Source organism: Scophthalmus maximus, chromosome 4 (assembly GCF_022379125.1).
Source record: "Scophthalmus maximus strain ysfricsl-2021 chromosome 4, ASM2237912v1, whole genome shotgun sequence".
NCBI classification, from domain to species: domain Eukaryota; kingdom Metazoa; phylum Chordata; class Actinopteri; order Pleuronectiformes; family Scophthalmidae; genus Scophthalmus; species Scophthalmus maximus.
In genome coordinates this window covers 22178112-22201181 of record NC_061518.1, presented here as the reverse complement: position 1 = coordinate 22201181, position 23070 = coordinate 22178112, and the positions used below count along the sequence as shown (strand labels likewise).

The window sequence follows — 23070 nt, the reverse complement described above, 5'->3', positions numbered from 1 at the left end:
TAATCGATCAATCGGTTCAAGTAGTTTTTATGAAAAATTCTCTGATTTCAGCTTCTTTAATGTGAATATTTTCTGATTTCTTTTCTCCTCTGTGAGAGTAAACTAGATATGTTTGGGGTGTGGACGAAACAAAAGCTCATCTTGAGGTTTGGGGAAACACAATCGGCATTTTTCACCATTAAATGACATTTTATGGACAAAACAACTAATTGATTAATGGAGAAAATAATAGACAGATTAATCGATAATGAAAATAATCGTTTGTTGCAGGGCCAGTGAAAAGTCTGGAACACGACATGGTTGAACTCATTCGTCCGTATTTAAATATCTATTCACCTTTACATTTAGTCAATGAACTGTAAATTAGTTTTGTCCCCATCAGGATCCTGTAGAAAAACGATGACCCTGGACCCTTTTCCACTGATCTGATTGGCCAGTGGGTGAGCCGCTGACTGGTTTTAACGGGATCCTCAGAGCTTAAACATGCAGCATGGGGTGGTTGCCATGGCGTTCTACGCTGTGCGGCCTCTGTGCTGTAAATGTGCCGCAGCAGCGTGGACTGTGGTGACATTAACTGCGAGGTGAAGGATAAAAAGAAGCAGTGTAATGTTAAGCGTCACTCAGAAGCCGTGTTTCTTTCAAACACATCACCGGGGTGTTCGACCATGACGTGTAATACTCATCGTTTAATTGCTCAAGGATCAGTGTCATTCAGTAACAACTGCTTTAATCTTTTTTTTAAAGACTGAAGTCATATTTCTCTGTGTCGTGGTTTATTCATAGTGTAACACCGATGATTCTGTCGGGGGTTTATTTCACGGGCAGTTTTTTTCGCAGAAATAAAACATCCACAGTCACTAAACTTTCTGAGGATTTCTCCTTCGCAAAATGGCATTACTATCAGCTTTGAATTATGTTTTTTACATTTATTGCTCAATGCAGATGGTCTGGTCTATACGTTTGTAGATTTAGATAGATAGATAGATACGACAACTAGATTCAAACTTTTTTAAGGCAACAGATTCATCACTTTAAAGGAGGATTTTTTTCCTCACTCCACCCCGCTCACTCAATGTAAGAAGCTGAATAATTTAACCGAATGTAAATCCATGCAGTCCCCTCCTTTTCATTCTCTACCTCCTGTCTGCCCGCTGCCTCCTTTGCCCTTCTTCTTCTTCTTCTTCTCCTTCCCCTCTTTGCTCTTGCTCTTGGCCAGCTGCAGCAGGCTCTTTGAGATCTGGTGGTTGGCCTCGCCACTCTTGACGTTGGCGTTGGAGGAGGATAAGGTGAAGGGATTGAGGCTTTTCCCTTTGGGCTTGGACTGCTGGGGCTGCGGACTGGGCAGGGAGCAGGAGGAGGAGAGCTCCAGCGGGTCGGCCTCCAGAGACTGGGAGCTGCCGGGGAACTGGGAATCATCAGACGTCGTGGAGGGAGTCCTCTGGAAGTGGAAGGAGGAGGTTAGACAGACAAACAGCTGTTGTCTACATCTGTAAATGACTGTGGAGGAAAGATTTGATTTTTTTTTTCCTTCTGTTTTTGCAAGCTTATCTTATAGATAAAACACCAGCGTACATGTTTCCAGAAAAAAAAATGTAATGGTGGAAAATGGAATTTAAAATACATATTATTATTTACATATACAAGTTTTAACATTAAAACCTGGAAATATCATTCTGCCATTCATCAGGCCAAGAGTACACTCAAATTTAAGAGGAAACCGGTTCAAGCTGCAAATATGGACATCCATTGACATCGACCCTGCTGAAGTGTTACAGAGTAAAACACTGAATCCTTCCAGGCTCAGGAAAGTGTTCCACTGCAGAAGAGGAAGAGGAAGCAACAGGTCGGGTTCTCATTATGATTTTCAAAGTGTCCCTGCTCACCTCGGCCAGACGGAGCTCCCCCATGTTGTCGAGGTGCCGCTGCACAGACTCCCTATCCCGCTCCAGCTTCCTCTGTGCGTCCCGCAGCCTCTCCAGGTCCTTCTGGTACTCCTCCTTCTTCCTGTGCAGCTCCTGCTTCTCCTGCTCCAGCTTCTTGTGCTGCTTCAGGACCTCCTCCTCCTGCGGAGGTGCATCGATGGATTCATTGAAATAGCGCAGCTCAAGGACATGGGAAGGTTTCAGGCACTGACAAGTTACTCCATCATTGTGCACATTGACAGGATTATCTGGAGGTCTCTGTTATCACTGTAGCATTTCAAAATGAAAATGATTGCTCTGAGATAATGGCATCGATCAAGTAAATAACTACCATACGTTAAATATTATCTGCAGTGAGATAATACAGATATCTGCTAGAATTACCGCTTCGTGGTTAAACGAGTCTGCCGACCAGTCGAGCTGCAGAAATGTGCTCAGAATCTCCCCTCCGGTTACGAGAGTTACGGCTTTGAATAATGGCCAAAGAAGCATTAAATGTGTTTTAACCTCTCACTACTATTTTTCCACTGATACTACAGCTGCAGCATTTTGTGTTCAAAGATAAGAGTCACTTTGGCCCATTGCTAACTGAACATCCGACGTAAAACCTGAGCCACGGCAACTGTATAACGGAGCAGAATGATTTCTGCCGAGAGACTGCAGGGGAAAGCGGCGACTGCAGTTCTTTAAAGGAATCCCATACAACCCTGTCGTCTGAAGACAAGCAACTGAGTCAGTGTGCTAACACACAGTTTCTAACAAAACTCCAGAGTGTTTTCATCCTCCTCAGCTTTATTCAAAGATTACGCAGCTTTTAACACATTGAAACCAAACTTACGAATTTATTTCACAATAGCATCTCAGGTAAAAACACAGTACAAGGCTAATTATCCTAAAACCAGTCTCCTTAAAAAAAAAAAGAAAAAGGGTTACATGAAGAATTGCAACCTCATGGAAACATATATACATATATAACAACGAGAGTGATGCGCAGTTACCTGAATGTGGACCAGCACCTCCCGTTCACTCAGCTGCTCTCCCCTGAACTCCCACTCCCTCTCCCTCCGCCTCTTCTCCTCGGCATGAGCTGCCTGCTGCCTCTGAAGGGACGCCAGCTCCTGCCGCTGCTTCTCCAGGCTGCGCTGCTTCTCCTGCTCAACCAGGGAGCTGGGCCGCGAGGGCGGCCGCGACAGGGACGTGCAGGAGGAGGAGCGCTCGCTCAGGGCCTGCCGCTGGTCCTCTATGAAGCTGTCCTGCTGGACCACCACCGCCTGGATTGGACAGGACCAGATTGACACCGCACAGAGATCAGTCGGGACACATGCCTCCTGCTATTATTGGGTCGAATTCAAAATATATATATATATATATATATATATATATATTTGTTTCTCTGAATGTGTAGCCTCATTCACACTGCACAAGGCAGTTTGAGCATTGTGCAGCGAGCACAGACATTGTTGAGGGTCCGCAAGAAGTTATGGGCTTTCAAATTCACACCGGCAGCCGAAAGCCACACAGAGTTGCATCATTTCAGGTGTGACATGGAGCACATGGATACATCTTACCTGCAGAGTGCTGAGCAGGAGATGCAGATTGGAGACACTGTGGAGGACCTGCTGTTGGAAAACAGAGACCACTGAGTATCATCAAACATCGACACATCTTCTCTGTTCTGTCTAAATCCCTTCAAAAAGAAACAAACTTACTTGAGTTTTAGCTTCTTCTGAACTATATTTCTTCATACTCTTTTAAAAAAATACCCTTTTTTTTGTTTTGTTTTGTTTATTTTGCTGACTGTTTACCTACGTGAAGCACTTTGTAATCTCTATTTTGAGAAGTGCTCTCTCAATAAAGATCATATCATTATTTTTATTATTGTTATATGGGAGGGAAAAAAAAGCTGTTCCATGTTGCCTTGCTCATCGCTGCACTCGACTTTGCTTGTTGAAATATGCCGGGTATGGCGGCTCCGCTTCACTTTAAACATGTGGATTGATGTAATTTGAATTTACCAGTGCAAGACTAATCCAGCATCAAAGCAACTTCAGTTTACAGAGATGTGTGACATTTCTTCCATTCTGAACACTTACAAAGAGACAAGGCCACTGAGCTCTCAGCTGCCACCAGTGTTTACCGGGACGCAAAATGTTACAATTAATGTTCAGATGGAGCTGCACAACATAACATTTATTTTAAAAAAGCACATCTGTACGAGGGGGGGAAAAAACACAACAACCAAGATAGAGTTTCGGCGTCTTTTGCAGGTAATATTTTACACGTACATCTTCAGTTTTTCTATTCAACAGATTGGAACCATCCATGACCTTTATGCTTATGAATAAAAAAAGCACTTGAATGATTTTTCATTAAAAATACTGTTAAGAACTATTAGACAAACATATCAAAATTAAATATTGACAACTTGGAGTTGATCTTTTTCACCTCATTGTTTCTTTTCTTTCTTTTTTTTTTACTTTATTAGAACAGAATGTAAACCATACTGTATATTTTGTATATTATTAAGGGCATCCATGACACAGAATAATTTTGGTTTGCCTACTTTACATTTCCATTGAAGTTCCACTGCTGTCTTACACTACTACCGGCTTTGGGAGCTTCTTCTATTCTCATCCACAATTCACAGTTTCTTCCTTAAGCTTGCTCCAATGGACATTTTCAAATGACTTCTTCTATTAACAGTGTGCTTCCACTATCAGTTGCAATTTGAGCAATTTGTTTAAAACAGATACATCATTTCTGTGTGTTTTGAATAGTGCTACTAACGCAAACATCCACAGAACAACAGCTACGACCTTGGCTGCATTTTACGTCCTGTATCGGCTAATTCGTTTATTGACGCTGCTAACAATGTTGTTGATACATAGTTTCGACAGTTTCCATGTAAACAGCACCTCCGATTTAATTAGAGAGACAGGAAGTCAGTGTTACCTCACTGTTCCTCTTCAGCAGCAGCAGTAGGTTGGCATTTCCTCCCTGCACATCAACACAAAAACACATTGAGCACAGCCAGAACAAGGTAACACAATCCTGTACACTCGTCTGCCAGTGTGTCTCATTATGTGTGTTACTGTTGGGTTTCTCTGTAATATTGTGAGGTCTGGACCTCGCTATGTAAAGTGCCTCCAGATAATGTATGTTGTGGTTGGGCGCTATACAAATACAAATGAATTGAATCGAATGTGTGCAGAGTTAGTGTATGTGAGGATGCCTACTGTACAGTATGAATACGAGTGATTGGTTATAGCTGCACATGTGGGCGTGCTGTAAAAATCTAATTGTATCTGGCTCTGATGATGAACAGCTGATACAGGAACACAGCAGCCTTGCAGCTGGTACATTACCATGTGTTGAATCTCTAAAACTGTATTCTTCCCATTGACAAAGAAAACTACTGTAAACTAATGTTGACATAATAGAAAACTGAATACTTGAATTAGCTCTGCAATCTGGTTTTATAATGGAGAGACTGACTCCTGCACACACTTCCTTCTTTGAGGGCTAAACTCTTTTGACCAGGTAGAAGAAATTGCCTGATGTCTTGGTTCAGAGACAAGAAAAGTGGATTTGTTTAACAATGCACCGCAGTGGCTTGGTTCTACTAAAGCATTCATTTATTCATGTGCAGGATAAATGACTAAAAAGGCTGGCATCCAGTGCAGAACCAGAGTGGCCGCAGCTAAAGGCGGTCTATTTATTTCCATCCAATATTGGATTCTTGCACAACCAATGGTCGCCATTAGCAATGGGGGCCCGGCAGGATAAGTCGAAAGGCTAATTCTTTGGAGGGAGAGACGCAGCCACCTTCGTCTTAATGGTGTTGTTGATGTCAGAGGACAAAACGCACCCCCACACATGGCCTCAAGTTTCTCATCGAGGTGTGGAGGCGTAGCTGCTTCTTCTGAGTCAGGAATAATTGGCTGGTGAGATACTGACCTTCTTCAAAACACTGTCAGACTCCGTCCTGCGCAGGTCTCCCACCGTATCCTCCCCCTCGTCTCTGTCTCCACCTGACAAAAAGGGAAACCACAGGAGAAAAGATTAGGCAGGCGGAAGAAAATCCACATTCAGAGAGAGGTGCCCAATGAGAGGATATGACAATAGGGGGCAACATAAACAAAATACTAATACGACATACTGAAACCCGTGTAAATATGTGACATAAGCAAGTTATGAAGGCTGTCACATACAGGTGTATGACACAATTATGTAAGCACATATACAGCATAATTTGCAAAATAAACACTGATTAATATTAAAGTTGAATAATAAAATAGTTCCAGACTTATGTCATCTCTGTTTGATGATTAAAACTGCTTGTTCTTTGTTGTACACATATTTCTAAACTGTGGCCTATGAAGTTAATAATACATTATAAAGAACTGCTAGCCTATATTTTTGTACTATTTTCCTGACTATCTACCATTTATTTATCATATTAATATTTGTATTTATAAACTTTGCTTTTGCATTTCTTTCACTCCACACTCGCAGAAATCTGCCACTGTTAACTGCCATTAATTTGTAATACTAATGTAGTCCACTAGTATTAGTTCATTAGTCTCATCTAATTTTAATAAAAAACTGAACTGTCAATTGTTAATATTTCTACTTCTCGAACAAAAATAATAATAATAATAATATGTTGGATTTATAAAGCACTTTTCAAGTACCCAAAGCACAAAATAAGGGCAGAATGTAGTTTTTAAAATGTCGCACTGGGACAATGCGAAATATCCTGCATTTGTTTCAGATCAGTTCTGCAGAAGTAGAAGTGTGGACTTCTTATGGCTCAATCTCTGCCACACTGTCAGTCGAGTCCCGCTCGGAGTGTGTGTGCCACCAGTTCAGAGGTATCGCCTCCGGCCGCGGCTCCCTTTGGAAACTTCAGCTCTGCTGTCCAGGCCCCCGTTTAAAATGTTTTAGCCCATCTGTACTGACCGGGGATATTGAGGGAAGTGCCAGATGTAGTCCCTGATGCTATGTGACTGCTGAAAATCTGTTTTCAGGGGAAAAAGCTGAAATATTTACTTTTCAAACCACGCTGGGCTTTCGGCGGTCACTGAATGGATACAGTCGTCCGGACAAGCAGGTGAGGGTGCAGTGTGTTTGACTGTTAAAGGGTTCAAACATGCAGCTTGGCCAGAGTTCACTCTCCATAAAAAATACAAAGTAAAAACCCAACAACATCAACAGGCATCCGGCAGCAGCAGACTTACTCTTACTGCTGTGCATCTGGTGACTGTCGAAGCCTCCGAAGGTCTCGGCGCGACGGGGCAAACACACCGGCCCCACGCCTACTCCCTCCTGGACACTGGCCATCGCTCCACCCAGGCTGCCGTTCACCAGTGCCTGTAACGTCTCCACTGTGACACACAAGCGCGCGCGCACACACACAGACACACACACACACACACACACACACACACACACACACACACAAACATGTACGTGCAGGTCAGTAAGTGAATTATCCTGGCTAACTGTGTTACACTTCAGCTCTGCACTCGTGAATCCCACCAGGCACTCAACCTGGTATAGGCTCCAGTTGCTAAGCAACAATTGACAATCTGTTTGAGCCACAGAGCTCTTCCACTAAAAGTTGAAAATATATTCTCCTCCTAAGATAATATGTGCTCTGGATGTACATATTCAGTATTGTAGCCATATGCAGATTGTGCACGCAGGACGCCGACCTTCCCGGAAAACATGAGGAGAAACAGAGCCATCAGGGTTGGATGTCGATTCACAGTAAAACACAATAGCCTGAGGAAGCAGAAGATATGACATTACTGATGCCAATTCATATATCAAATAAGGACAATTACAGCCCTAGGCTTTAGAAGGAGGAGGCGAAAAAATACATTCTGTAATACTGTAGCTAAACCTTTTCCTAGAAAACCATTACACAAGTTGTTCTTCATACATCTTTCCTGCATTAGAGCTGCAGACAAAATGTCACAGTTACTGAACCTGCAAAATGTCTTTTTTTCGTGAGTACTCTTCCTGCAGCAGTACTCAGAAATCAGTATCGGGCTTAGCTGCATCTCCTACCCATTTCCTCAGACTGCCTTGCATTACTCACAGATCTGACCAATCCAGTAACTCTACCACAGACAGTTTGTTTAAATTGAGTGACTTTGGGATTTTTTTTTTTTTTATGCAAATGCCCAGAACACAAAGCAGATCTTGGTAAATCCAATATATAGATAGAGCTGGATGATTTCTGCATGGCAAATGAAACTGATTTACAACACTATTTATTCTGCATCTTTACTACAATGATAAGAACGCAAAAAAGTCTTCGGACTAAAAATCTTAAAAGTGTTTTCCATTAAGTGGGGGGAAAAAATCTAACTGCCCAGAAAACAAGTGGAATTAGGTTTCAAGATTCAACAAGATAAAATGTTTTTAGAAAACTTTTTGACACACTCGGGTTTGAAACACTTTTTACATCAGGTATTTCTGCAGAAGTTTAAGTTTTCAGACCCAGGTTATTTCAATTTAAAATCAATTTCAAATGCAGAAAATGCAGGGAGCTTCTCTTCTCTTCACCACACGTCGTTCTCTCTTTGTCACAATTTAAAGCATCTCTCTCTCTCTCTCTTTTCACTTCTCAGCTCATGCTGCTTTCTTCTCATACACATTTGATGAACAGTGCTGCCAAAGTGCCAAGCAGAGCTGTAATAAAATCATTTTTTTTCTTCGCACACTCTATTTAAATCATCCCAAAACAAAAACACCATCCTCAAACTTCTGCCCCCCCAACCTCCGTTAAGATCCGACTAACAAGCCAATTACTTTCAGAATATCTCTCGAGGTGTGTTTCTGCTGATGGATTTATAGTTAATGATAATAACAACAACCCGTTTTTATTTAGTTTAGCTAGTGTCATCTCTGGATGCAGATGCAGACTCAAAAGCAAACGGTTGAAGGCGGTCCTTAGAAGTGCATTGTGAACCTTTAACAGAAAGGCTACCAATCGAATCGTAACCGGTGAATTTGCCTAAGAAAGATGGACTGGTCTTTAGTCCGTCGCTTAGTTAGTATTGTTGACATCTGTCAATGTCAACAACCAATAGTTCCCCTATAGCATTTCACCCTAAGCTCTGGACTGAGGGATCAGCAGGTGAGGTGGGTGAGGTGAAAGTAAAGGTGGGTGCTGGTGTTTGAAAAACAAAACACAAATATTGTAATATGGTTTGCTGATTTTGTCTTCAATCTGGGTTTTAAAAAAATCGCACTCCATTTTGGAGAAATAATTCAGTCATATCTGAACACACTGACATGATATGCATATAATTTGACTTATTTTGGTGAGTGTGACTTACAATTTCTTGTAAGAGCCTTTCAAGACTTCTTCAGTATGAGGGTAATCCAGTGAAAATCATATGTCCACCCATGGTCGCATAAACTGGTAGATCATTTGCATACTTTTGGCTAACTAACTAACTAACTAACAGACTACTGACTGACTGACTGGATTCATGGCAACGACACACTTCCTGTTTACAGGAGGAGGCTGTGCTGATGTTGTCTGAGCCCAGGGTGTCTGAATTTGCAATCCCCTGGTCTACCTTCACAGGTAGAGCTGTCAGCTTGTTGTCCAAAATACTGTTACTATTAACATAATGTTAATATAATTCAGTCCTCCATGCGAGTATGAAAACAAAATTACAGCAGGTGACTCTCCTGAGAACCAACAATGTGTCTACAACCACAACGGGCCATCCATATGGGTGGTACAAGCTTCTGTGTCGTTTGTGGGAGTCAAAAGGAAACTGAATTGTTTATTTGATGAAAACCTCATGTGGTCATGTGACATAAGAATGAAGATTTATTTTCTGCTCTAAAAAATTACCATTCATTACATGAGATGAGGTACTGTCACTCTTTCGCTCTGTTCAATTCAGTCCATTCTGCCTTTCTGCCAAGAACGCTCGATGCACAATGCATTTAAAGCACATTCTGGATATGATAAACACTCTCTCTCCGTCTTACCTTCCTGCAGGGCATCCTTCATGATGGACGCCCCTCTGGGCGGCTCCAGGCTACAGGCTGATCGGAAGAAAGGCTCGGCCTGCTGGCAGGCCTCTGCGGCTGGACTCGAGCCCTCCCACATCCCCCTGAAGAGCCGCACCTTCTCCTCCAACAGAGACATGATCTCTGTGTCTTTCTGCCTCAGCAGGTCTGACCAGCAGCGACGGACATGCGGTCAAAGAGAGGGAGACGTGAGGAAAATGTGTTGTGACATTGGGAGCCAATTTACCCCTGTTTTCTTTCCCTCACCTCTCATTTCCTTGGCTTTAGTCTCTAGTTGTCTCTTGTCATCTTCCGTCTCACTGGGGATCCCTTCATCCTCATCCTTCTCCCTGTCCAACCAGGGATAAAAAAATGTATGATATCAAATCTAGAGCCTTAAATAACAAAATCTACAAACAATCATCATCTAAAATTTAGCAAAATCAACACTATTCACAATATGCATGTCTAGAACTATCTGTAACAAGATCTATAAAGAGTGCTGAAATCAGTTGGTCTATTTATATCATAAATATAAATTCCACAGGAATTTTATAATCAATCAAATGTGTCATTTGTCCAGCAAAAATGCACTATTCATATTTCAACTAAACAATTCTCTGAAAACAGGACTAATAAACACTTATCTATCTATAATCAATTCATATGCACGACAATGACACCACAGGACAAAACATTCAAAAACCCAGATAGTGCCAAAAATTTTGATATACATTGTGTTTTCAGTGGAAAAGACCATCTGAGCATCAGTGCAAACTTTTTTTTATCTCCTCAATTTCTGCCAATAAATTGATCCTAGCTTTATATTTTGATGGAAGTCCGACAAGGAGAAAGAGGAACAGAGTATTAAATCTCTCTCCTTCCTGCTGGCTGCGGCGGAATAATCCTCTGCTTATTGAGAGCTGCCCTTGAAGCCGATCCAGCATTAGACTGTCCCTGAGTACATCCCTTCCCCAGGTAGAGAAGTGCTAATCCTCCTGACAGCACAGTGCTCAGCCGCAGCTTAACGTATATTACTATCTAGAGACTTGGGCTTGGTCTAACTCCTGGGATACAGCACAAATGTACCATTGGTGAACTCTACGAGACCTGAATGTAAAGCTTTATGAAGGTAGATTTTGTTTTGCAATCAAGGTTATGGGTGAGTGTAAATGGTGCAGGTCAGGGTATGATTTGGGAATAGCATGCTCATGTAACAGGGGCAACCTGAATGCCTTAAAGCATTTAAGTATGTTCATATTTAACCCCCAAATTATTTAATGATATATATAAATATACCCTACTTACATGGACTGCATGGCTTCCTGAATGAGCTGAATCCAGGTGTTGCGTTCGTCCTTCGAGCTGGCCAGGACCTCCATCATCTCCGGCTTCTCGATTCCCGCCGTGATGAGGAACAGGCCGCGCTCTTCGTTAGCGACCTCCCTGATGATCAGCTTCTGGAGGGAGATAACCGTGGAGCGCTGGTCCTACAGGAGGAGGAGGAGGAGGAGGGTGAGGAAGTAGGGGAGGGATTGATGGGAGGCAACAAGGGAGGATAATGAAAAGAAAAGGAAAGATGACAGTGGGAGGGTCAAGGAGGAGAAGGGGGGAGGGAAGACAAAAAGACGGGGGAGAGAATGGTAAAGAGATGAGATGGATAATGGGGGGGGGCAGGGGGAAAGCAAGACAGAAACAAATGCATTTGAGACAGAGGGATAGATAGATAGATAGAGGGAAGGTCACAAGGAAAGGAGGGTTGTAGAGGAATGAAAAATATATGAATATAAGAAATAAAAGGGAAAGGAGAAAAAATAAGATTCTGGTTATAATCCACATTACAGTCAGCTGACTGCATCAGCAGCCACTTCCTCAAGGCTGCAAAAACTCCAAAGCACATTTTAGTGCAGTAACACGACTAAACTGCTGTTTTATTTCTTTTCTGTCTGAAGAAATTTTCCCCGCTATCTCTTGTCTGAGGTTAAAATAATTAAATGTCTTTGCAGAGATGGATTTTTTTTTTTAAGCTCAAAGCACAAGTTAGAGCCATTTTTAATACCCTCTTTGTTTGACTATCTTTCCATTGCAGCTCGGCGAAGATGCACCGTCTGTGGCTGAAGATGGAACACGTATTAAAAAGAACCCTGGTTGAAGCCCATTGGATTTCAGTAGTTCGGATTCCTTAATATTAGCCACAGCTTCACAGAAACATAACTCATATTATATCTCCTGTCTAGGTGCTGTGACGTCTGTTGGTACAGTGGGCAAACCTCAGGAGTGAAGTGAACCCTCCCCAAGACGCAGTCAGGGTCATGTGGCTGCCATCCATTTGGAACCACATGTTTTTCCTCATTCAATGTCAACAGCCTGAACTCAAAACATGCCAAGCCTTTTTTTTAATGATGGATGTGATTATTATGCCCCAGGCCTGCCTCTGTTTTCCTCCCCCCCGATGCATGTGTGTGTGAGGGTGAGTGTTAGTGAGAGAGAAACAGTGTGTGTGTGTGTGTGTGTGTGCGCCATGCCATGAAACTGTGAGTCCTGTAAACAAGGAAAAAATGACTCAAACTCATATGAGCCCATATGATTTATCACAGTTGGGTTAGATGCCAAGGGCCAGATCAGCTTTATTAGGTGCAGCTAGCGCACTAGCTGGAGGCAGGCAGTGTTAGACAATGGGAATGCCAAGCGGGGCAGCTAACGCAAACAGCAACAACAGTGGGATAGGAAAATATGACAACAACATCTCTGGCGGTGCTCGTAAGATCTTTATTACTATGGGGAGGGAGGGGAACAATAAAGGAAGGAGGGAGGAGAGAAGAGAGACAGAATGAGATGGAAGGAGAGAGAGATGACAGCAGGATCCTACCAGCATGGCGAAGACATATTTCTGGTCTTTCTCTTGGAGGAAGATGAAGACGTCTGACAGGAGCAGAGCATGGACATCTGGAGGATCAATGGGAGAAAAGTTGTCATGGTTGGATAAGGCATACATGCATACAGTATATTTCCTCATTCACAAAGAGAAATAGATTAATGTTAGTCATTTAACGACCTTGGGAATCCCCGCCTCACCCTTTAGTCTTCCCTGGCTGTTCTTCAGCTGCAGAGCTCCGTCGTGGATCAGCCTCCTCCTCAGCAGGTCCTCTCTGGCGAAGATCTGGCCGCTCTTCCTCATCATGATGGACTTGCCGTCCATGCGGCCGTGGAAGTCCTTCAGACGCCGCCTTTTCTCGTGCTCGTTCACCTTGCTGTCGACGGCCGCGATCACCTCCTTCACAAGCCGGACGGCCTCCGTCAGGTCTTCGAAGTCGTCCTCGCTCTCTGCGTTCGGCAAATGACGGGAGACGTGAGAGAAGGCAGCGGCGCGGCAGTCTGGTGTTTGCATCAGGTTAGATTATAACCAGACTGCGAAACACTTAACGCCAATCCTCATTACCGAGGGGATAAAAATCAAAGTGGTCTGTCGATTTGATTCGTTGGCTTTATGTGAAAAAAAAAGGAGACTTTAGAGTTTATTTTTTCACAGGTGCAAAAGCGGGCGAAAGCCGTTTGTGTTAGACAAGTCCAATTGGTGATTTAATGTCTCCAGACTAACACAGCAGAACCAGATGGGTGGAGTGTCGCCGGGTTTATGGGTTTATGCACAGCAGAAGGTGCAGTGAAACTTTGGTACCCGTTTGACATTTAACTGTGCCTGCATTTCCACTCGCTCACAGAGGGTGATACACCTTTTTTTCTGGTTTGAGTTGGTGGATTAAGATTGAGCTGGGCCAAAGCTGCACTTGAGGTGACCACATTGGGAATATTTGTTTGTCTCGCCCGCATTCCTCGCTCTTGAGGGGCAATAATTCCTCGTGAAGTTTCGGTAAATAAGAATATTGCTACTGAACACTTTACACTGTTCTGCCCATTTATCTTAAATGTCAGTTTCAGTCATTTGTATGCAACACTGACTCTGCCGTCACTGACTGAACAGTTTCTGCTCTTGTGGTTAATTACAATAGATATTCTGAATACATCTTCTTTTCACAAAAAATGACTTCCCACTTTCCTGAAAAGGTCCATTCAACATACATTAATGGGATTTTTCGGATGTAGAGCATAATGTGTTTAACAATGCACACTGATGAAGCTCTACGCTAATGATTTGAAGGTTAAAGACGTTTCCCTCTACTGCTTGTTACTTGGTGGATATTTTAAACTGTATTGTGGTCAAGAGCAATGTGTCAAAACAGATGAACAGAAAATCCAATTTATTCGAGTTATGAAAACTCCTGACCTGACCTATTGTATCTGTAGCTGATCAGCATTTCAAACCTTCTTGCACTAAACTTGTTAGTCACTTAGTGTGGCCAGTTGTGTGCTGACTATTATATAAGTTTCTCAAGTTTCCAAGATTTCTAAGAATGACTTAAAGAGGAGCCCAGAGTAAAAAGAAAAAGAGATGGAGAATGTAGCTTTCCTGGATCTTAACTACAACGGCTTACGAGGCTGTTACAGAGTACCTGTTTCCCCTCTGTTTCTATACTTTGTGTGAAGCTAAGCTCGCTTTCCTCTGGCTGTAACATCTTCTTTAACTGATGAGCTAAAGAGAACAGAATATTGATACCACTCTCATATTCAAGTCTCTTTTTTTTAAATGTTGATCTATAGCAGTAAATGGTTTGGAGTATATTAAATTGTTGAACATGCAGCTGCTCTTTTCTCAGTCTACCGTTGCACAGGCTAACTATGCAGCTAATCTGGAAATCAAAGTTATTCCAAACATACATTGGGAAGCGACTATGACACAGTCAATATGTATATATATATTCATACTTGTCTTGTAAACTTTTTCGCCTGAGTTTTGGACTCTACATGTTACATTTATTCAAAAAACATTTATTTTTCCCATGAGGCTGTTGTACTTCAGTCGTCATAAGCATAAAAATATTCAATCTAAGTGGTGGTGTACGGTCATATATATACACATCTATATATGAGAGTTGGCGAGAGAGAGTCTTAAAAATCACCTTGGGGATCAATTCAGAGCTCTCCCATCCCACATGGAACTATAAACAGGCTTTGGGGGGGATTAGAGAGAATGTACACAGTGGGAGGCCGACTGACGAGAGCCGCTTTAAATCAGATATAAATATGGTGTGAAATATTTGTTTCCTAAAACAAGTGACACTGGTGTGGACAGCAGTGTTACGACTTGTTCAACCACATCTAAAATGGGCTTTGAACTGCAAATCAACTTGTTTCTCTAATGATTTGTAAACCGGCAGTATTTTCTAGATCCTAATGCATTAATTGCCCTAATTCTGTCTTGTTTTGTGTCATGGGTTTATGGAAAAAAAAAATCCTTTAGATGAGAGCATAATGAATGCAGCCCACAAGCACAGTTTCAATTTGAAGGCAATAACTCTGATAAAGCTTGTGACAGAATATTACAATGTACTGCCTTAAATTCGATGACTTTAAGTTCACTCTGCTAATCTACATTGGCAGTTAGAAAGAGTGGAATACATTACATTTCACTCTTCTAATTTTCTTCTTATTGATTCCTTAAATAAAGTTGTACTAGAGATGTGATAGCACTACAGGTTTGAGACCAAGATTAGGTTAAGGCAGCAAGAATTGCACAGACTGTGCCCCGAAAAGAACAATCAAGTTAGAGCTGCAATGCACGTCACACATACGTAAATGTAGCAGTGGCGAACCTTCGCTACCCATTCACTCACGAGCGAGGGGGGCAAATAAAAAATCCAGAGGCGAAGCAAATCCGCAGCGCAAATCACGTTGAGTTCAACTTTGGTGAACTTGCCCGGCGACATCCGCGTGTGACCGCGTCTTTAGTCTGCAATAATAATCTGTGTTTGTCCAAGATCATTCCCCTGTCTTGTCTCCCCAGTTCAAATACGTGTGTGCACACAGTTAAAGCACGGATGGCCGCGGAGAAACAGCCTGACACGAAGCTCACCTTTAGTGTGCTGCAGCATCCTCTGAATCAGAACGGGGTACTTTGTTATCCTCTGGGTCACCAGCAAGATGCATTCTGGGATACCAAGCCTGCGCACAATGCTGCTGCTCATCTTTTTCTGGAACAATCAACAAAAGTGGCTTAGGTAAAACCTGCCCACGCAACAGGTGGCTCAAAACAAGACTATATTTCAAATAACCAATGAGCATAAAACGTATCCACCGAACAACAATACTATAATGATACCAAAGAGGGTGTTTACTGTGATTATGGACAAAACAGTGACACAAGGCTGGGATCACTATCAAGAAATACAGTCTCATGGGTAATAAGACTTTTGCACAAATTTTTCAAATGCACGCCCTGATTGAAATGTAGCACATATGCAAAGAATAAAAATAAAAGAGAAGCAAGACAGAGATAGGACAAGCTCCCCGCTTAACACATTAGCAAGTCAAAACAGAAGTTAGGGCTCTTACTCTAAAAATTGACACTTCTGTAAAATAGATACATGATAAGATGTCATAAACACATGGAGGGCTGTGGTGATGGCCCTACTTTGATGAAGGCTTTGAAGCGTTTGTCTTTGGTCAGCAGGTCCTTGTACAAGTTGACTGCCTCGTTGTGACGGCTGCAGAATCTCCCGTATATCCTCCTCATGCTTTCACCGCTGGATCCGGAGAACTAGAGCAGCAGAATATGAAAGAAATGAATACTCAAGAAAATCAGCGGTACAGCAGCAGAAAAAATACAGTAAGGTAGAAACTTATGGAAACACTATATGTAGTAGGGCACAGCTTTTTCTTTCTTATTTTAACTCGATTGTTTCTTTTCTAAACTCAAGCAGTGATCTGGGAGAAATATAAAGAATGTTTTGATAGTGTAACAATATTTAGTTAAAAAATAAATGTAAATGAATGCAGGAACTGGACTACTGGTCCCGACAAGGTTGGTGTGTATACTGAAAAAGATACCAATGTGATAACACACACACAGGCGTTAAGTAAAGAAAAGGACCTGTATCCCCGTCCCACCACTTCATCCCTCCTCTGACCTGGCTGACCAGGATGTCTCCTATCCTGTTGATGATGAATCCTCCCTCCAGGCTTCCTGCCTCCAGCTGGCACTCTCTTTTCCTCTCCAGGAGGCGCAGGAGGTGCTGCGTGTGGAGCTCCACAAGCTCGTCCAGAGCAGGCAACAGCCTCTCCACTGTCTGGAGCTCGAGCTGTGCCTCCTTCTGCAGGCCTTTACTGTAGACTTCCGACATGATGCGCAACGTCCGGATGTGATGCATCTCCGTCTGCATCAGCTCTGGGGGACACACCAGGGAGTGAGACTCGGTCACAGGATGACACAAGCAGCAGATTTAGATGCATCCACAGATGTACAGTATGGAGCAACATCATGTGACTATCATGTGACCGCACATTTTAAATTGCCAGGAATGAGCCTTTCAGAATCATTTCATTGAAATTTAAGCCTAGTAGATTCTAATCAAAAGCTAAGCTTGACTGCAAAAATACCATCTGTGCAACAGTAATTAATAATCTTTCACTTCAATTTGAAGAGCATGTTTTGTTTAATAATAGTCTTGTGTGGCGATGAGATGTACCGTAGATGACATCCTGTCTCTTCACCAGCTCCTTGTCCAGCTGCTGCAGGTACTGCTGCTCCACGCCTAAACTCCACGAATCAGCTTCCAGCTCCTTGGCCTCCGCCTCAAACTCCCCCATCAGCTGCCCGTCCATCATCTCCGTCCCTGGACCAACAACACAGCTTTGATTTACAATCCGAAGCTCAGTATACAGTTTGTGACACATTTTTTTTATGATGTTATTACCTTTCATTTCAACCGTTAGATTATTAATTTGTGAGCTCAGTTTAAATAAAAAAATATCAGGTTGCTGTTTTTCCACTATTAGTCATTATTCTCTAACTGGCTTTGATAAAAGATGGGTAAAAAAAATAATGTTGATTATCTGAGTGAAAGTTTGTTTGTGTGTGTGTGTGTGTGTGTGTGTGTGTGTGTGTGTGTGTGTGTGTGTATGTATTGACCTTCATCAGTGAGCGACTCCATGGACTCTGTGACCTGGTTGGTTCTGTTGAGGGAGTCGGTGGACTGGGAGAGATACCGCAGGCCTTTAATGGGCATCTCGTCAAACACCGGACTGAATGGAGAGATAATGATAATAAAATGTTAACAGTGTTGTTTCATAACCAGTCATGACCACAGATACCCCTCAAGCTGCATAAACACAGACGGCGCTCTGTGGGTGTCGTGGTCAAATAAAGCATTCATAGATGGAAGAAGGCAAACTAGCACAGGAAAAAAGATCAAATTGACATAATTTCGTTGAAATGGAAAAGTAAAATGAGTCTCTCACTCACACACACACACACACACACACACACACACACACACACACACACACACACACACACACACACACACACACACACACACACACACACACACACACACACACACACACACACACACACACACACACACACACACACACACACAAAAGCTCACCCTGCAATGTTGCTTATTGACAGACTCTTTGACAGGTTGTTGCCGTGGAAGTTCATGATGCTGTTGTGTCTCCGTGATGATGGGATAATCAGCGAAGAATGATCTTCAGGGGACAAGATGGCCGACCAGGGGCGCTCCCTCGTCCCACCAGCTGGACCAGAGACAGACAGAAAGGTACAGTTAGCGGTAGCCTTTAAACCCTCAAATAATCCTTAGAGGATTACAGAGGAAGCCCTCTCCAGTATAACAACTTTTGAGGAAGAAAGAACAATATTTTTTCTTTGGCTTCTTGAGAAATCAGTTTTGAAATTATCCAGTGGCTTTTGAAAAGCGTCATGAGTCTAGGCCAGGGAATATGTTTAGCCGCTGGAGCAGCTTATAATCCTTTAACTGATCTACAAACACGGAAATTACTGAAATAGGAGACAATAGTATTTTCACCCAACAGAGATAAGGAATCCTTCACAGAAATCTTCTGTTCACTTGGATTTATAGCACAAGAGATAGTGATAGTGATCATATCCTGTATGCTGATTAATTTTGGAGTGAGTCCCCCTTTCTTTTGATCTCTTGATCTCAAGTATAGAAACAACATATTAAGCTGAATTTAGTGCAAATGATAGTGCAAATGGAAATCACAACAATCAATCTGTAAATGGTTACGGGCCATGATTACAATATGTGGAACCCCAGTTTGGTTCGACACTCACATTTGTTCCTCATGGTGACTGTGGGAAAGGAGCTCGAATCTGGTACTGCAAACTGCTGCTTGGGCAACTAGCCAGAGGAACAGAGCATAAAAGCATAAATGATGAGTTCAAATCAATATTGGCCGCAAGACAACAGAGTACTACAGATCAGTGGTGGAGTAAGTGGGAGGGAACATTTACCTTCATCTTCACCTTGGCACAAACAGGCAGGCTGTCCCTGCAGCCCTTGTGGACGGAAGCGTTACAGTCTGGAAAGAAAAAAAAAGCAACAGAACGCTTGCTGAATACTAGCGAGTCTGGTGACAGGGGTGGGGGTTTTTGAGGGTTTTGTGGAAAGGTGGGGGCCAGAAATTCTGACTGGTTTTTCATAGGCGGCCAGGAAACTCCACCAGCCCACTAATGAAAGACAGACTGGAGCAGAGCATGTGATGCAATCGAGGGGTAATACTTCTCATGGACTGAGGGGGAAAAAAAGGAGATAGGCGGAGGAATGACACACCAGGATAAAAACTGAGTTGCATGGGAACATTTCAATTATGTAAACATTCCCAAATCACCATTTTGAGACAAGGTCATCATGCGACAGTGCTAAAATAAGATCCGATCCGCAATCTGATCCTGTTCAGTCGTCCTGTTTTCCTTTTCAAAACTACTGCACAGTTTTATACTGTAGGCATATAAAAGCAGAAGCATGTCCAGTGCACATACACAGTCGAGTGGGAAGTGAAGGCAAGAGGAACAACTAGCTCTGGTTTTGTCAGAAATATTCACAGGGCTCGACCAAATGTCCACGTAATTTCAAAGAAGCATTTGTCCAAGAGACAGAGAGAAGTGCTTCAAAAAGACAAGTTGCACAAGCGAAACCCACAAACTCACTGAATACGTAGTCATACGGGCTAAAATGCATACAACACTTCCGCCCTAGGGATTACATCAACACAACTCACAGTCAGTATGAAAGAAAAGAAAAAAACCTGTGTTACTTGAAAAAGGATAAAAAGGAAGTGTCACAGTCAGGGTCAAAATTTCCATTTTCATTTCCACCAACTGGAAAATGTGACCTTATGTTAGAGTATCTACTGGATGTATTGTGTATCATATCAATGTATAACACAGCACACCCTTGTTTTGTGACTGTCCAACTAATTCCAGCTAAGCTGAGACAAAGGATCACTGTATTTGTCTGCCGAATGGACACCAGCCAGACATCTGCGAGTACAAACCTCCAGAAAAACACCCTCGGACTCGACCGTGGGCTCTGACAATTCCGTACCAGAACAAATGGACACAACAAGAGCTGTGTTTGCCAGTCTGAAGTGTCTGAGGCGGATTATGGCCACTGAGAGGGTCGCTGTGCTGCTGCTGCCGCCTATTGCAGAGCCGGTTTCTCCTTTTTGAGGCTCTTTCTGGGGTTGCGCCAAATGCTTGTGCAATAAACTACATCCTCTTCAGGGCTACTGCTTCTGCTTCAGTGGAAAAAACAATGCAAAAACAGTTTTGTTGCCTGTAATGAAAAGCCTGACAGGCACATTAGAACTGAGCCTTCAGGGAGTTTCACTGCTTCATACAGATCACGAGGCCGGCTCCGACTTGTGTGATCCGTTTACAGCTACCTGTCCGATAACGGTGTACAAAGTATATAAATATATATGTTTTACCTGATATTACATTCACTATATAACATGAATGTATTTTCTAACAAGGCCTTAAACAGACCTACATTTTTGACAACGATTTATTTTGTCTGCAAGTGCAAATTTTAAATAACTGTAAATGCTTTAGTCCAAATGTCCAGTCTGAGCCTTTACAGTAAGCTGATGTGACCACCCCAGCAGCATGAGCCATGGCTGATGATGTGCAGTGTGTTTACTGAGGACCCCTTTTCTGCTCCGCTGCGGCTACTTCCATTCTCCTCGCTGTGTGATTCCGACAGCGCCGAGAAACGGAGGTGTATTTTCAGATTAGAAAATGAATCTGTGATGAAACAAATTCTTTTAATAAAGGATCACAGCACGTAATGGGCTTTGAACACAGACATAAAACAACAGGGAGGACTGATCAGACACAAAGGAGAAAATAAAAAAATGAACAATGCAAAAAAGACAAAGAAAACACAGGTTCTTACGTGTGCAGTGGAAGGCCTCTTTGCTGGTCAAGGCCCTGCTGCACTGGGAACACTGGGCCGCGTGGCCCGAGCTGACCGCTGTGAACAGATGACCGTTCACCGTCTTCTTGTCCTTCTCCTTGCCCTCCTTCTCCTTCTCCCGTTTCTCTCGCTCCTTTTCCTGCAGGGGAAGATTTATCAGGGTTAAAAACACAAAGAGCCCACGACGAACTTTACTTCAATAATTACTTTTAAACTTTTTTTCTCCTCCAGCCAATTAAGAGGTTTAGATAAAAAAAACACTGTGATTAAGATTAGACTAATTTAGCAGACATCGAGAAAACGTCTCAGCATTGGGCAAGTTGCTTATGTTAAATTCCAATCTGAATCCAGCAGAGCAACATTATTACTTTGATGTACTACACAGCGGGGGGCTTTGCATATTAAGTGATGCATTATTTATGCTGACAACAAACTGTCTCATTTAGGGACTGTTTTAAATGTTGCATGTTTTTGGTTCAGGACGTTTTCTTCTCTGTTGTTACAGAATTTTCAGACTTATTTAATACATTTTACAAGATAACTTGCAGATATCTATTGTGTTGGACATGGTGGTAAGCAGTACAAAGGGTAAACATTTTACCATATTAACAACCATATTACATATTGTGATGTTTTCTCAGCTACTGCAAAGCTTATATTCAAACCTCCGCAATGATAAATGGGTAGGGAGAGACACAGGATGCATGACTACTGACGGAGACACGCTGTCTGGGAATCAAATCTTTGACCTTTCATTAACAGGGCGGTCTTTCTGCCGCCGCGGCCTAAATGAACGAGGTCATCCTCGGCTGTTGGTCATATCTGTATGCTGAGCTGAATCACAATCCCATGTAGTGATGCCGAGAAGAACAGAGCTCTTGTTCTCTTGGACTTACATCACAGAGCCTCCACCCAAACCCAGAGGAAATGGGAAAATGGAGTTTCCAGCTCCTTTTAATGACCAGCCCTGGGCCTCTTGGTTTGAGGGCTCCACAAAGCTCTGACATACTAGAGCTTGTTTGGTTCATGCGATTCAAGATGCTATGAGACGGCGAGCGAACGTGCTTCACAGACATTACAACACGTTTGTGTCATTTGTTCTCACATTCTGCAACGACAGCTGTCTAACCAGTGGTGAAGCACACACCGGAGACAGAAAGTCTATGACCTACTAAAGTAATCTTCGCTGTCGTGAGAATCATTGTAGATATCATGCCTGTTTAAATGTAAAAAAATAAAAATAAAATATTACAAAAACAGTTCTGACTTCTTAGAAAAACACAGGAAGCAAAGGATGATTCTCAGCAGATTTCTTTCGGCTACAGGCATTCGCAACAGGAGAAGAGATCACTTGTGACAACTAAACCAGAGATTTAAACAAAAGTGAAACATAATGGAACAGGCAAAGACTTCTGTGGAATAAGACATCAGCCCAGAAGGCAACACCGGTCACTTCTAACACGATATTGTGACAGTCTCTTTCTCTCACAATTTGACTGGGAAACCAGAGCTTTCTGTTCGCCTACCTCCAGCCCACTTTTCCATCTCAGTGAGAAGCCATGGCTCCCAATGAATCTCCTGTACAACATCACCGGTGGAGGCAGAAGTGGCTGAAGCTACAAGCAGCACTGAAATTATGCCGGGAAAGCTGCAATGAGGAAGTGACTTGATGGCTACGGGAGGTGCTATTTCTGCAATGCCCCTTCAGTCTGGGACAGACATTATGACAACACTGCACAAACTAG

The 23070-nt window shown here is 42.6% G+C and overlaps 1 protein-coding gene across 6 annotated transcripts in view; it reads right to left on the bottom strand.

Annotated features, from left to right (window-relative positions):
- The window catches only part of LOC118302802 (A-kinase anchor protein 13), a 98848-nt gene that overhangs the window by 3820 nt on the left and 71958 nt on the right, over positions 1-23070 (bottom strand). For 5 of the 6 annotated variants that reach the window (XM_035629245.2, XM_035629249.2, XM_035629250.2 and 2 more), the window contains 21 exons: positions 21305-21464; positions 19360-19427; positions 19180-19246; positions 18470-18620; positions 17989-18101; positions 17546-17692; positions 16988-17244; positions 16492-16617; positions 15934-16051; positions 13041-13289; positions 12835-12911; positions 11274-11455; positions 10233-10315; positions 9945-10133; positions 7163-7309; positions 5880-5953; positions 4875-4919; positions 3491-3541; positions 2921-3193; positions 1884-2063; positions 1138-1438 (listed from right to left, as the gene is read on the bottom strand). In XM_035629245.2, coding sequence (XP_035485138.2) covers positions 1138-1438; positions 1884-2063; positions 2921-3193; positions 3491-3541; positions 4875-4919; positions 5880-5953; positions 7163-7309; positions 9945-10133; positions 10233-10315; positions 11274-11455; positions 12835-12911; positions 13041-13289; positions 15934-16051; positions 16492-16617; positions 16988-17244; positions 17546-17692; positions 17989-18101; positions 18470-18620; positions 19180-19246; positions 19360-19427; positions 21305-21464 — 3058 coding nt within the window. The remainder of the gene's footprint in view (positions 1-1137; positions 1439-1883; positions 2064-2920; positions 3194-3490; positions 3542-4874; positions 4920-5879; positions 5954-7162; positions 7310-9944; positions 10134-10232; positions 10316-11273; positions 11456-12834; positions 12912-13040; positions 13290-15933; positions 16052-16491; positions 16618-16987; positions 17245-17545; positions 17693-17988; positions 18102-18469; positions 18621-19179; positions 19247-19359; positions 19428-21304; positions 21465-23070) is intronic. The other variant, XM_035629247.2, reaches the window with a different exon arrangement.